Raw genomic sequence first — 14,787 nt, 5'->3', positions numbered from 1 at the left:
GATAGGTATTTTCTATGCAATCCATGAACTCTATAAAGAAATCTTTTGAGAAATCTAAAATGGCAAATGAAAGGGTTGTTTGAAATCTAGATATTGGATTTGATGGTGGTAAACATTATTCACAATCTCCCCTTGGTTAATGGAAGTCCTTAGGTACATTCCTGTAGCCTGAATAAGGGACAACTTGTATAGTAATATGATCCTTGAAAAGATATAAATTTTTAATTCCATGATTAGTTGCTATAATTGCACTGGTTATAATTTTTTTTCTGGAGTACTTGATAATGGATAATGCATAAACATGGAGGAAATGAAACACAGCATTATATACTTAGCAGATTGATTGGACTAGGCCAAAACATCTTCCATTAATTTTTTGCTTCCTAACTATTACAGTAAATTTAGATTTTCAGTTTTTAATTTAGTGTAACTTAATATATGGAAGAATTTTTTTTTAAAAAAAACATTTAATTCCTGATACTTATAATCAATATTTTTATAATCTACTATGCATATTAATATTCTTTGTCCAGAGGAGAACTAAGGAGAACATTTTCTTGCCAGGATTTCCATCTTTTTCTTGATAGTGGGAGAAGAAGTTTGAATATTACTGTATTTCAGAAAACCAAACCCAAAAAATAAAATAAATCCCCGCTAGAGTAGTGTGTCCTTGACTGGTTGACTTTATCGGGCTCAGAAGGCAAAGGAGGTTCAGGCCTGATTAGTTCTATGGTGGGACACTCCAGTGTATATCAGCCGCTATATACTGAAAGGCTCTGCTTTTTACTAGAATTGTGTGATTGCCCAATTAAAGTAATCTTGCTGCAGGGCTGTTTCAGCATCACTTCTCCAATTGTCCCAGGAAAAAGGTGCAGTGACAAAGGCTTATCCTGAATGCATGTATACTGATCACTAAGGCTAGTGGCAATAAAAAGAGGTATAAATATGCATGTAAATCAGAGACAGGCAATTCTCTTATATTTTAAATATAGGCAATCCTATGCAAAATAATTTAGAATATAATAAGTCTCCTATGTAAGGAACAGGTTGTTTGATTAAGTCCCTTAAGGTCCATATTGAAAACTGATTGTTTTTGAAGTTTGAGCTTCAGAACTAAGATATTTAATAAAATCGATTAATGCAATTAATAGGGAGTACATTATAATTATTTCCTGCTATTTTTAGTTAATACAATTAAATAAAAAGCTATTTGGTATCATTCTTCTGCCCCCAGCAATGTCCCACTTTTTCTGTGGAACTTATTTGGGGAGCTTAAGTGTTACATTTCAGATTTTTATTTATTTTTATTTATTTTAATTAATTTTTATGCTGCCTATCTCCCCTACAAGGTGACTCTGATTGTCAATCTGATTGTGCTATTGTTTAGGGAATGGTGATTTTAGAAGAATGTTCAGTCCCAAAAGACATCTTGAAGAAACGTACACAATTACCAGATCAAGAGGCACTGAATTCTACAGGGAATTCACAAGCTTTCCTACAGAGGCAGGATGTTTGGCCAGAACATGATTTTGAAATGTCACCCAGCAGTCCAACTTTGCTTCTTCGTAATATTGAAAAACAGGTAATTAAATGAAACTAACACAATGTACAGTAGTTAATAATTTTTAAAATTAATTTATGTTTTAACTCATAATCCATAAAAATACTACTTTTCTAAATACTTCTCCCAGATGAAAAAGTGGTGGAAATATAGTTAGCAGGCAATGTATTAGGTTTACTTAGTAGGTGGGGAGTTTAAGGAAGATTCTAGATTTGAATTGTACTTGTCTCTTTATATCTTCATTAATTTTCTGTAAGGATGAAATATAATAGCACTTAGCAATAGCACTTAGACTTATATACCAATTCACAGTGCTTTACAGCCCTCACTAAGCGGTTACTGAGTCAGCATATTGCCCCCAACAATCTGGGTCCTCATTTTGCCGACCTCGGAAGGATGGAAGACTGGGTCAATCTTGAGCCAGTCTGGATCAAACTGCTAAACTGCAGGCAGCCAGGAGTTGGCAGAAGTACCCTGCAGGATTGCATTCTAACCACTGCGCTACCATGGTATAACTTCTTATACCATGTTGAAGGTCTTTATTGGTAAAATGCTTATCAGTGCAAAAAGAGAAATATTTCAGATTTATAGAGAAAGAGAATTACAGTCCTTGACCTTGGCTTTTCCTTGAGCTTTACAGGTAGTACTCAATTTAAGTAGCAAGTATTCAAATATGCTTCTATCTATTACCTTAAGTCAGACATGTCAAACACAAGGCCCGGGGGCCGGATCCAGCCCGCGAAGTGGTTTCATGTGGCCTGCGAACCCATCCTGGAAACAGTGAGGGAACGGCCCCCACTGCCTTGGCCCCGGCCCAGGCCAGCCAGGAGCCAATGTACAATTTCGTGGTGGCCATCTATGCTGAAACGCATTCAGTCTTAGCTCCACAATGCCGTCTGGAAACAGCGAAGGACCAGCCCCTGCCACATCAGCCCCGGCCACTGGGCGCATGCTGGGCAGGTATCACCCCTTGTGAGGAATGAAGAAATGCACCATCACCTGGAAGTGGCCAGCACATGGCCCTGCCTACTTTGGGTAGGCTAGGGGCTGGGCAGCATTGCACTTCTCTTCAGATTCATGCCACCCGGCTCAGCCTCTCGACACTGTGAGGAAAGCACCCTGCTGCCTGCCAAAACTGGGCAGGCTGGGGGCTGGGCAGCATTGCGCAGGTAACATCGACTTTCATGCTGCTCATGGCATCTCCTCCCCCAGAGCCCACCAAGCCGGATATGTGAAGTAGGCGAGGGCTGTGTGCTGCCCACTTCAGGCGATAGTGTATTTCTTCATTCCTCACGAAGGATGACACTTCCCCAGCTGCTTTTCTTGCCTGTTTTTCTCCCTCCCTCATCTCAAATGTTTTCCCACCACCCTTAGGAAGGAAGGAAGGAGAGGGAGGGTCTGAGGGAAGTCCTGCCTTAGTCCTTCCCTGCTGCCCTTTCACCATCCCCTTGCCCCCTCCTCCTGGCCTATCCTGGGGGTCTCCCATCCTATTGCTAAGGAAGCTTTGGATACAAAGCCAGGTCTCCTCACATGGAGAGGGAGTGGGCCTCCCTCTTGACTTTGCCCTCGTACCCATCATGAGCAACCTGGCTAAGGAGAGCAAGCACAGCAGCAGCAGCCTTGAGGAGGTAAGTGCAGCTGGGCGCCCCCTTGGGGAAGTGGGGCTGGGCTTAGTGCCTCAGGTGCTTGAGGGCTGGGCTGGGCATTTGACCTCTGTGCCACTGTCAAGCCCCTCCCCCCCACATGGCCTGAAAGGAACAGTGAGGTTCCTCCAGTGGACCATGCCTTGGCACTTGCCCCGGTCCCATCTCCTTCTGCCAGAGACCCTCAGATCTGTCCCACTCCTGCCCAGGTCCCCATAGGCACCCTTTACATGAACAGTGTAGAGCTGGCCATGCCCACCCAGTAGGCCACACGCACTCCAGCCACGCTCACCCAGTAGGCCACACCTACCCTGGCCACACACACCCGCCCCCCCCCCGAGGGCAACCGCAGTACTGATGTGGCCCTCAATGAAATTGAGTTTGACACCCCTGCCTTAAGTCAATCATATGTTAGCAGCCATAATGGAGCCCTCAAGATCTGAGTGATTATTTCTCAGTAAGGAATGTGGACACCACAATTGTAATTTGTTTTGGTTTTTGCATGTATCTATGTTTTCTAAATTTTCATAAATCTCTTTAGGATTTGAATTTGATATGTTCTTTATTATTTTACAGGGCATTTAAAAAATTCAAATTAACTCTTCACTTAATATTGGTATAGTTCAGTTATGAAGCATGGAGTTTCGGTATAATATGGACACAACTGATTTCCTTAATTAAACATTAGTAGTATATAAATTGAATATTTTTTTTCTCCCTCTACCATTCAGAGTGCTCAGCTGAGTGAAATAATAAGCAGTCTGATTGCTCCCCTCAATCTATCTCCAACATCATCTTCACTTTCTTCAAAAACCTGTAAACAGAATGAATTGGTTAATGGCATCTCTTTAAGGTAGGTAGCACGTCAAAAACTTAACAGGATAACTTCACGGTAAGTTTAGCATATAGGCATATATATAAAATGACAGCATTACTTTGACTAAACATCATCAGAGAACTCCCCTTCTCCCAAAGAAGATACTGAAAGGTTCCCTTTTTTCTTACAATTTGCTGCTTCCAAAGAACCCAGATAATAGAAAAATGTTAACAAAAGCAGGATGGGTGACTATAGGCCAGTTATTCTGTCTCAGCCCAAGCCACGTCATGGGATTGTTGTTACGGGGAAAATAGGAGGAGGAAGGAATATTAGGTATGTTTGCTGCCATGAGTTATTTATAAAAATAATAAAGGAGGGAAATTTTTTTTTAAAAAATACTGCAATTAATTATCCAATAATTCACGGCATGGATATGCAGTCATTCAGTAAATCCATTTCACACATTTTTCTCTGTGCAATGGGCATATTTCAAGAATGAGCAGTATAACAACCAAAGTCGGGGTTACTGTAAATAATAATGATGCTAGAGTCTGGCAAATTAAATTTGCATCATGACAACTTATACATTTATTTTTAGTAAATAAGGTGGTACAGGAACCTATCACCTGCAAAAGATTATCTGGGCATATCACCCACAAGCACTGTATTGCCCACACTTACTATAGATTACAGGTGGCCCTCATTATATGCAGACCTGTTAGCTGTGATTGATAATTAGAGAACAGCCCTCAAGATTTTTTTTTAAATCCGTGGTTATGGCCTTATTTCTCATTACTTTAAACATGTTAGGCTTCATTCCCTAAGCCAGGCATGTCAAACTGCAGGCCTGATGCGTCATGCTGAAACTGTGCCCACCCCATTGCCGGCAATGTGGAAAAAGTCGCAATAAGTCACGCAATATCATGTGACATTGCGAGTTTGACATGCCTGCCCTAAACAGAATTAGCTATTCAGGAAAACCTAGAAAAAAATCCCAAAACTTCAAATAAGTAATTTTTACTAAAGTAAATTACATACCAAAGAATTTCAGTGGCTTCCAAGTTTCAAGAATGATCCCTATAAAGAGAAAAAAATTCCAAATCCTCTTGTTCTTTTCATTTTCTTCCTGACTGTTTAACTGCTTTACCCCTTATTTTCTATCAGCTGGCTTATCTCCATCAAGGGGTTTATTGGGAGTAGTATTATCTTTGCTATCAATTTGTTTTTCATAGAAATAAGTGGGGAGAATTTTGACTCTTGTGAATGTTTAATACACACACACACACATATGGGCAATTCAGAAATAAACCATTTGATTATCAATGACAGACACTCGCAGATACAGAACCTTTATTATACACATTAGAAAAATACAGCATTACATTACTTTTCGACATAATCGCCATTCAAATTGAGGCATTTGTCATAACTGCAAAAAAATCTCCCGCCTGGGAATGCAGAGACCCTGTAACAGCATTGTGAAGCACATTGTCATCATCAAAGCGGTGCTACAGAAGCCACTGTTTCATGTGCTTGAAGAGGTAGTCGCTCAGCACCAAATCTGGGCTATGGGGGGTGGGGAGGATGATCAAAAACATCCCAACAGATCTGCTTCAAAAATTCTTGGGTACGTCTAGGTGTGCAGGCGAGCATTATCGTGTAGCAACCCCACACCAGAAGTCAGCATGTCCCGACGCTTGTTATGGATGGCTTGTCTGAGTTTTCATAATATTTCACAGTAGACTTCTGAATTGATGGTCAAACCACGCTCCATGAACTTCACTAGCAGTACTTCTTTGGCATCCCAGAATACTGTTGCCATAACTTTTATGGAAGACGATGTTTGCCAAGCTTTTTGGGGTTTCTTTGGTGACTGTGTATGACATCACACCATTGATTGCTGTTTGTTTTCGGGGTTCACGTACAACACCCAGGTCTCATCGCCGGTCACAATTCTATTAAGAAATTGTTCTCCTTCCTTGGCATAATGCGTGAGAAAGTCCAAAGCAGAACCCATTCAGTCTGTTTTGTGCTCCTCAGAAAAGAGTTTGGTACCCAACAAGCACAGAACTTGTGGTATACTAAATTTTCTGTCACTACCTCATACAAAACAGTGAGTAATTTGGGGAAAGTGTAAAGAAAATGCAAATATTGTGGACTGACAGGCTTCACCTTTTTATCAATTTCCTGCACAACTTCATTGCTGACTATAGATGGGCGGCCACTTCTTGCTTCATCATGCATGTCAGTTCGTCCATCTTTAAACATGCAACACCATTGATGTACAACACCTTCACTCATCACGTTTGGTCTGTAAACATTACAGTTTGTGATGAATTGCAGCTGCCGAAAGGTTTTTTTTGCACATAGGAATTGTATTATTGCACACACTTCAAATTTGGCAGGATATTCTATGTGAAGTGCGTGCAGTAATATGATCTAGCGGACAAGTCAACTGCAACACAACCTTCTTCCACTCCTCACTCACTACTGAACTACTGAGCACGGTGCCATAGGACGGGCATTGCTATCCACGCCTATATCTCGCACATGCTAAATGGAGGTTTATTTCTGAATTGCCCACGTATGTATATGTATATGTATGTATGTTTAAAATTTAGATAATCTTGCAATGGATTTACATTTGATCATTCTCCCCTCCCTGAGTCACAGTGGATCTTCCTCACCTGCAAAGCAACTCGCTGACCTGGAGGGGGAGTCACCTCATTCACACTGCAGAGAGAAGAAGCTCAAAGAAACTTCTTTACTCTGGTGACTTTTTCACAACTTAAGGAGAGGGACCTTTTTGGTGCTAAGAACTGTGGGAAGTGGGAAGTCACTTTGAGCCATGTGACTCAGCAAGGAGAATTAAGACCAAATGCAAATACATTGTGGAGATACCCACAGTGTGTAGAAGATGGATGAATTTTTCATGGGAGAAGGAAACTAGAGGCACTGGAATCTGTTCCATACCAAAAGAAGATTCAAAATGTCATTATTTACAATTCATGCTGGAATGTAACACAATATATCTGAATAACAAATATTATTTATGCATATATTAATTAAACTAAATATAAGAAGAATGTATGAAGCAAAGAACACTTGTCATAGATCCTTAGAGTTGGAATTTATCTCATGTAGTCCAACAATTTACTCAATGCATCTGCTAAAATGTTATTCAACAGTTGCTTGAAGACTTCCTGTGAAGAGGAATTTAACACTTAATGAGGCAAACTATTACAGTGACTGTTAACTCTACTATCAGGAAATTACTACTGATTCCCAACCTGAATCTACTGTTGGGACCCACTTCAAGCCCACATGTTAAGAAAGCAGAATTCTTGGAAACAATTTTCTTCAAGCAGGAACTTTTATTAAGAGTAGGTGATAGCAGGCATAATAGACAGGATCTCAGATTTCCCACGCAACGCAGTAGATTATAGTCCCCCCAAGCAGGACCCCACCCCATAGATCAACCACCCGATGTGGGATAGCCAATACCCAAGTGTTAAGTCTGTTGTGGGAACTGGGGAAATAACATTGCCTGTCTCCAGCTCACGCAGTGAGGGTCAGCGGCTTCTTCACACCTTTCTCTGAGAGGGTAGACATAAACCAGGCACTGAGGTTACATTCCTTATTTCCTCCTTTGTTCTTAACTGACAGTTTAAAAGATAGAGTTCAAAGAGAACGCAGGAAACAGGATACAGACCCAATAAACAAAATAAAGGATTTCATTGTAGCAAATGGAGAAAGTGAAAGGAATAGCCCTGCAGGCACATACCCCCTCCCCCTTGGGAGTATGGCAAAACCCAGGAAAAGGTGGGATAAAATGGAATAAAATAGGAATGGGTTTTGACATCTACTTACCTGTTGTTTCAATACATTTTTTCTTGTTCTGTCTTCAGGACGAAAGAAACAAGACCACTTACTTTAATATATCTTGTAACACAACTGCTATAGTTCATAAAAATCAGTTACTTAATTCTGATACAATTATGATTTTTTAAATTAATATGTTTAAATTAATATTAATTGTAAGTTAATATGTAGTATGAGTTTTTTTAATATTCTCGACAACCTGGGATAATAATAGGTATATTTCAGAGAATCAGAGAACAAAGAAGAAATTTCATCTTCTAGTAGTTGCCTGGCTGATCAACAACATCTAAAGAGAAGAAGGAAAGAAAAGATGAAACTGAAAACACCTACTGTTGCTCTGATGAGCACATCTGCTCGCACTAGACCACTTCTGAGTTTCCAGAGGAGAAAGCCATATAGAATGAATACAGCTTTTACTTTGAATAACCAGGTACAGATGTTTTTCCCTTTTCTTTAATATAGTGTAAAGATTCCAGCCAGTATATACATCAATGTGTCAATCCTAGTATGTTTGTATGTATATTTATTATTTCTGTTTTTGTGAGAGCCTTGAATATGTAGGATAAATGTGAGGCTGGCTATACACAAGACTTTTCATATATCTTGCAAATGACATATTTTAATTAGCTTCAGTGAAAGAACAAATATTATTCATATTCTGTAAAAATCAAAATGCAAAACCAAAATTAGGCATATATTGCAGAAGAGTACATGCAATTCTGTCCAAAGAATGTTTAAATTATTATAAATAAAGGTGGTCTCAGGAATCATCTGCTGTTTTGCTAACTTTTGGTTTCGTTTTTTAAATCAAAAGTCAGAAAAAATAATAATTTACTTCTTCATAAGTTCTTCAGCTTGGAAGCATTTTATCATTTGTCAGATTCTGTGTAACTTTTTTAGAAACTGCTTAGTTTTTAGGATGATTGTCATGCATGAAACACAAAAATCATAACATTTTATTGATTAGCCATAAGGCCATATCACAATACAGAAAAAATGAATAAGGCTATCCATAACAAAATAACTAAAAACAAAAACTTGATTCATGTATTCTGATTACTTTACAGATTACCTGAATTATATTGACATATGTGGCTCTCACTTGCACTGTTTTATTCAAAAAAGGGGCTATTTTATTTGTAATATTTGTGTTCTATCTGCACATAAAATATGTTCTGAGATACAGATCCTATGGAGACAATAATATTCAAATAATATACAATATAATATCCTCAGTTTTGGGTATACCTCAAATACATGTACATTTATGATAGGGAATTCAACCAAACCCAAAGGTGCTTTTCAAAAGGCAACTGGACTTTGTTGGGGGGTTTTCTTGAAAACATTTTGCTTCTCGTCCAAGAAGTTTCTTCAGTTCTTACTAAATGATGGGGGAGTAGAAGAATCCTTCTATTCCTCAAAACTGAAGAAGCTTCTTGGTTGAAAAGAGAAAAGTTTTCAAGGTAAAAAAAACAAAACAAGTCCAGTTGCCTTTTGAAAAGCACCCTTGGGCCCTGAACTGGATGATTGAGAATCTCCATAGAGATTCAACTAAACCTTCCATAGTTTACCAATGCTTGGGGTTGTTCAAATCTCACATGGAAGATGCATGGGCATTTTTGTAATTACATATTTTTCAATTTCAAAATTATACGTGGCATATCAACCTTTGTGCATTAGTTTTCTTAATTTGTCCAGACACAGCTAAACGGGAGCTAGGAAATCCACAGCTTCTAATACAACTTGTTAGTTATAAATACTAATTGAAATTTATTCTATCAAGTATAATTTTTGAGAATATCAATCTCCATAAAAGTAATTTTCCACCAAGTTTTATACCCTCTAACTTTTAATTCAATACAAAACATATACAGTGTATTCCCAACTCAGCTTTAACCATGATAGCTTTTAGAGTCCTTTTAGCCATATCCAATGTACTCAAGTGACAAACCTTTTGTAAAGAAAATAGCATTTGACTTAGAAAAAAATAATTACAGTAATCTAATCTTGAGGTTATCACGATGTGTGCCACCAATTCCAAATCTCTGTTCTCTAAATATGGACAAAATTGTTTTATTAATCAAAGCTGAAAGCCCTTTTTGCCCCAGATGAAATATGACCATTAAGCCAGATCCAGACCCACACATTTTTAACCTGTTCTTTTAAGGACAATGTAATATATTTTCTGTAATGATTGAATTGCTTTTACAACAAAAGTCATCCACCAATATGTTTACATTTATGAATTAATATCTTAAGTTTTCCCCCAAATATAAGTTAACATTATCACCCTTCTGTGGTGTGTTGCAAGAGAAACAAAAAAACATGTGAGTTAAGTCTAACAGTTTAAAATGACTCAGACACTCACCTCATGCAATCATAGCTGCTCTCTACTATTTATTAAATATTTTTTTCAGACTTCCCTGTGAGCAAGAAAAAAGATGCCCCTTCTTAAAGAGTCACATGAATTTTACAAAGACCATCCAGAAAAGGATGGATCTTGTAGAATAGATTTGGGTTAATTGCAGAGACGACAATATATTATGAAGGTGTTCTACTTTTATCTTAGTACAATTTTTATATTTTTTTAATATGGTCAAATGACTAATCAGTGCATTAATTGTTTAAGGCATTATAATATTTAAGAAGTGATAATGAGCCCTTTGTATTGTATTTGAAAATAGATTATATGATATTATAGTAGTGCTATATGTTCTAGAATGCTTTCTGTGGTTAAAAATCCTCACTTCTACTAGCTATAGTTTCTAGTATCTACATGTTCTTCCTGCATCAATTCAGAAAGCTTAGATTGCCCAAAGATCTGCTGATACAGTTCTACAGAGGAATTGTTGAGTCTGTCATTTGTACCTCAGTAACTGACTGGTTTGGCACTGCAACCAAACAGGACAGATACAGACTTCAATGGATAGTTAGGAGTGCAGAAAAAACAATCGCAACCAGCCAGAAAGAGGGCTGAGAAGATATCTACAGACCCCTCACATCCTGGACATAATGTATTTCAACTTCTCTGCTCAGGATGCCACTATAGGTCATTGCATGCCAAAACTACTACCATCACTCTGCTGAACACTTAATTCCCACAACACTGTCTCATTTTTTATCTTTTCTCATCCTTTCATCTTTCTTAGTATCTTCTGTTGATTTCTTATGATTTATCGATTGTTGTTTATTATGATCTATGACCTGTTACTTGCTGTTTATATGTACACTGGGAGCTTATGCACTGGAGACAAATTCCTTGTGTCTCCAATCACACTTGGCCAATAAAAAACTCTATGATTCTAGAATCAGCTGCTAGGAATTTCTGGAGAAGAGACAGAAAAAGTTTGAGCATATTAATTTAAACAACAAAAATAGTTCCTTTGGTTCAGCAGGATCACAACATACATATAAGGTGGTAAATTTAAAGTTTCAGTAACATTAAAATTATTACATGTAATATGACTTTTATTAAAACTTGTATGTTTGAATAGTCACAAAGTTAATAATTGTATTATATTAATTCAGTTTAGATGTGTTGCTTGGTAATTGTGGCTAGATCGATTGTCATTAGGAAAGAAATACAATTAGCACAGTTTAGTTTCATTGTAATGTCATTATTTAAGAAAAAAGCTGAGCACATATTAAAACAATTAACTGTTTTTAAGGGGAATATAGCCCATTAAAATCTAGTAGAACCCTGTCATTGAAGAAGTGATTTATTTTGTTTGGATTTGATTTCAGTTTTAGCTTAGTTTGTTTTAGGATTTGTCAAATTATTCCATTTGTTCAAATCTATATGCCATTTTATAGGCTTTGCATCAGGGCAATACCTTGTATAATACAGAAGAGATTGCAAGCAGCAAAAGAAACAGTTACGGGTTTAGCATCAATTCTAGTATATGCAAGCAACTCATGTTGGAACTGGACACATCATTCCATCCTGTTTTATCATTTCCTTCAGGTAAGTAAGTTACCTGGTATTGCATGGGTAGTTATTCTAAGAATCTTAATATAGTATAAAAATCATGAAAGAACATTTTCTTTAAGCTGATTGTTATGATAATCAAATCTCTAATTAGTTTTGTCCATGTACTGGAAAGACATAGTAAATCAACAAATATTATCTGGTGTGTGTAGGAATTATAGAGTAGGAAAGCAGTTGCATATTCCAGTCAGGAATCCAAAGTAATGGTTTTGATATGTTCATAGTTTGCATTGTCTATATTTGAACACATCCAATATAAGGACTCATATCATTTTTTAGTTAATTGGTTCCATTATAGAATTATTTTCATTGTTACTGTAGTTTCCGGCGTATAAGACGACTTTTTAACCCATGAAAATCTTCTCAAAAGTCAGGGGTCGTCTTATACGCCGGGTGCTGAAACTTTAGGGACAGGGCTGGCTGGAAAACCTGGAGCGGATCTTCCATTTAGTCTGCGCAGGGAAAGCGGGACCAATTGGAGTAGAAGCTGCAGTCTGTGATTTTTTACAGGCTGGGGTCTGGGCGTCTTTCCTTCTAAAGTTGAAGAGCAGCTGTAGGCAGGTGGGGAATGCAAGAGCAACATGAAAGGCAGGTGGGGAATGCCGTAGCCAGAGCAGCTGCTTAGCTCTAAGGACACATTTGACTCAGGAACTGGGCGGGCTGGCTGGAAAACCTGGAGCGGATCTCCCATTTGGTCTTTTTTTTTTAATCCCATTTACATCCTGCCCTTCTCCGAAGACTCAGGGCGGCTTACAATTTAAAGCACAAATCAATGTGCTTAGCAATAGCCTTCATTCTATGTATATGCCTGCTTATTAGAGCTTTCACCTCCCCCCCCACAAGCAGCATTATTACAAAGTCAGCTTATTGCTCCCAACAATCTGAGTCCTCATTTTACCTACCTCGGAAGGATGGAAGGCTGACTCAACCTTGAGCCTGGTGGGATGAGAACCTGCACTAATTGCAGGCAGCTGGTGTTACTTAAGGCTCTGCGCAGGGAAAGCTTTAGAGTGAATTAGGAAAAGTGAAAAAGTGAATTAGGAAAATTAGGTTGCTGGAATTGGGTATGTGTAGTTTAATGAAGAGAAGGGTGAGGGGTGACATGATAGCAGTGACCCAATATCTCAGGGGCTGCCACAAAGCAGAGGGAGCCAAGCTATTCTCCAAAGCACCTGAAAGCAGGACAAGAAGCAATGGATGGAAACTAGTCAAGGAGAGAAGCAACCTAGAACTAAGGAGAAACTTCCTGACAGTTAGAACAATTAACCAGTGGAACAACCTGCCTCCAGAAGTGGTGAATGCTCCAACACTGGAAGTTCTTAAGAAGAGACTGGACAGCCATTTGTCTGAAATGGTATAGGGTTTCCTGCCTAAGCAGGGGGTTGGACTAGATGACCTCCAAGGTCCCTTCCAACTTCTTCTTCTTCTTCTTCTTCTTCTTCTTCTTCTTCTTCTTCTTCTTCTTCTTCTTCTTCTTCTTCTTCTTGTTATTGTTATTATTATTATTATTATTAAAGTTTAATCCACTTGCACTGTTTTATGTTTACATGTTTGATGACAAACAGCCTTATGTTTATAAGTGACAGTTTTCCTACTAAGTACCTGCATGTCATAAGCATTTGAATTAAAATTACCATATTAAAATCAAATCTGATGTTTTTTAATTTTTATTTGGTGTGCGTTGGAAGAGGGGTAGTCTTATACAGCGAGTATAGCCCAAACCCTATAATTTAACTGGAAATGTAGGGGGTCGTCTTATACGCCCAGTCGTCTTATACGCCGGAAAATACGGTAATTCTTTTTCCTAATGTTCAAAGCAAATTTTTATACCTTATTCTGTAGTCTCAGTCACTGGGATGATAGAGAACGTGTGTCAAAGTCTGGATGTTACATCAGAATAATGCTGTCGTATCCTCAACCGAACATTTCCCACAATTTCCCTGCATAGATTTTGGCATTCTTACTGCTATTATTTGAACCTGTTGATCAGTTGATCTGAATGAAGCCAGTGCATAAGAGCTGGCCATAATTTTATAAATAAGTGTTGAGTAGCAGTTGTACTTTATGAATTCCATTCTGTGAGATAAAAATGTAATTCTTATGTATCAAGCAAAAATCATACTTACTGAACAATATTTGATCAATTTCAACAATGTTAGTTGATTTTTGGCTGATCTACTTAGACAGATGAAGCATTGGTAAAAGCAATTATAAAGAAATTAGATCAGTACTAGCTTAATTCTGCCCTTGGAGAAAGTGTCTTGAGGAAGTGCTAGAGGATGGTTATGGCCTTCATTTATGTGGTATTGTAGATTTCCATCATATTTCCTGTAAATTTTAACATCTATATAAAACTGCTGAAATGTACACAATATGACAATGTTCTACCTCTTGTTTCTGCTTTGTGTTGAACTCTGTTAAACCCTCTCTTAAAGATGAACAATATGATACTTGTTTTAGATAAGCAGAGATACAATTAATAACAAAGCTAGTAAGTGAAAATTTGGTACCAGGTTTTTTAATGTTTGTATTTTTAATATATTTATGTATCATGTTGTTTTATGATTGATATTATTTAATAGTTAATTGGAGCCACACAGAGTTAGATATAAGATGGGCAGCTATGTACAGTAAATGTTTTAAATAAATAAATGAAGTTATCTATTTAAATATTTTTTGCAGATGTTCCTCTACATGTTCATTTTAAAACTTTACTCAAGAAATATGAAATCAAAGGTGATGCTTTTGAAGGTGCTGCTCTTGGTTTAGAGTACAAAATATCTCCATTAAATGGTATGCAGTATTAAAAAATATTTTTATTCCAGTTCTCAATAGTTTGTTTGTTTTCCTGTGTTTCTATATTTTTGATTGATAAGAACTAATATTTAATATGATT

General features: G+C 37.6%; 1 protein-coding gene across 1 annotated transcript in view; it reads left to right on the top strand.

Moving 5' to 3' along the window:
• The window catches only part of KANSL1L (KAT8 regulatory NSL complex subunit 1 like), a 66,590-nt gene that overhangs the window by 22,933 nt on the left and 28,870 nt on the right, over positions 1-14,787 (top strand). The window contains exons 4-8 of the mRNA XM_081313627.1: positions 1,388-1,582; positions 3,936-4,057; positions 8,129-8,333; positions 11,717-11,867; positions 14,574-14,684. Coding sequence (XP_081169753.1) covers positions 1,388-1,582; positions 3,936-4,057; positions 8,129-8,333; positions 11,717-11,867; positions 14,574-14,684 — 784 coding nt within the window. The remainder of the gene's footprint in view (positions 1-1,387; positions 1,583-3,935; positions 4,058-8,128; positions 8,334-11,716; positions 11,868-14,573; positions 14,685-14,787) is intronic.

This window comes from Vipera berus (assembly GCF_964194415.1).
Source record: "Vipera berus genome assembly, chromosome: 1".
NCBI classification, from domain to species: domain Eukaryota; kingdom Metazoa; phylum Chordata; class Lepidosauria; order Squamata; family Viperidae; genus Vipera; species Vipera berus.
This window is presented reverse-complemented; position numbering and strand designations above follow the sequence as displayed.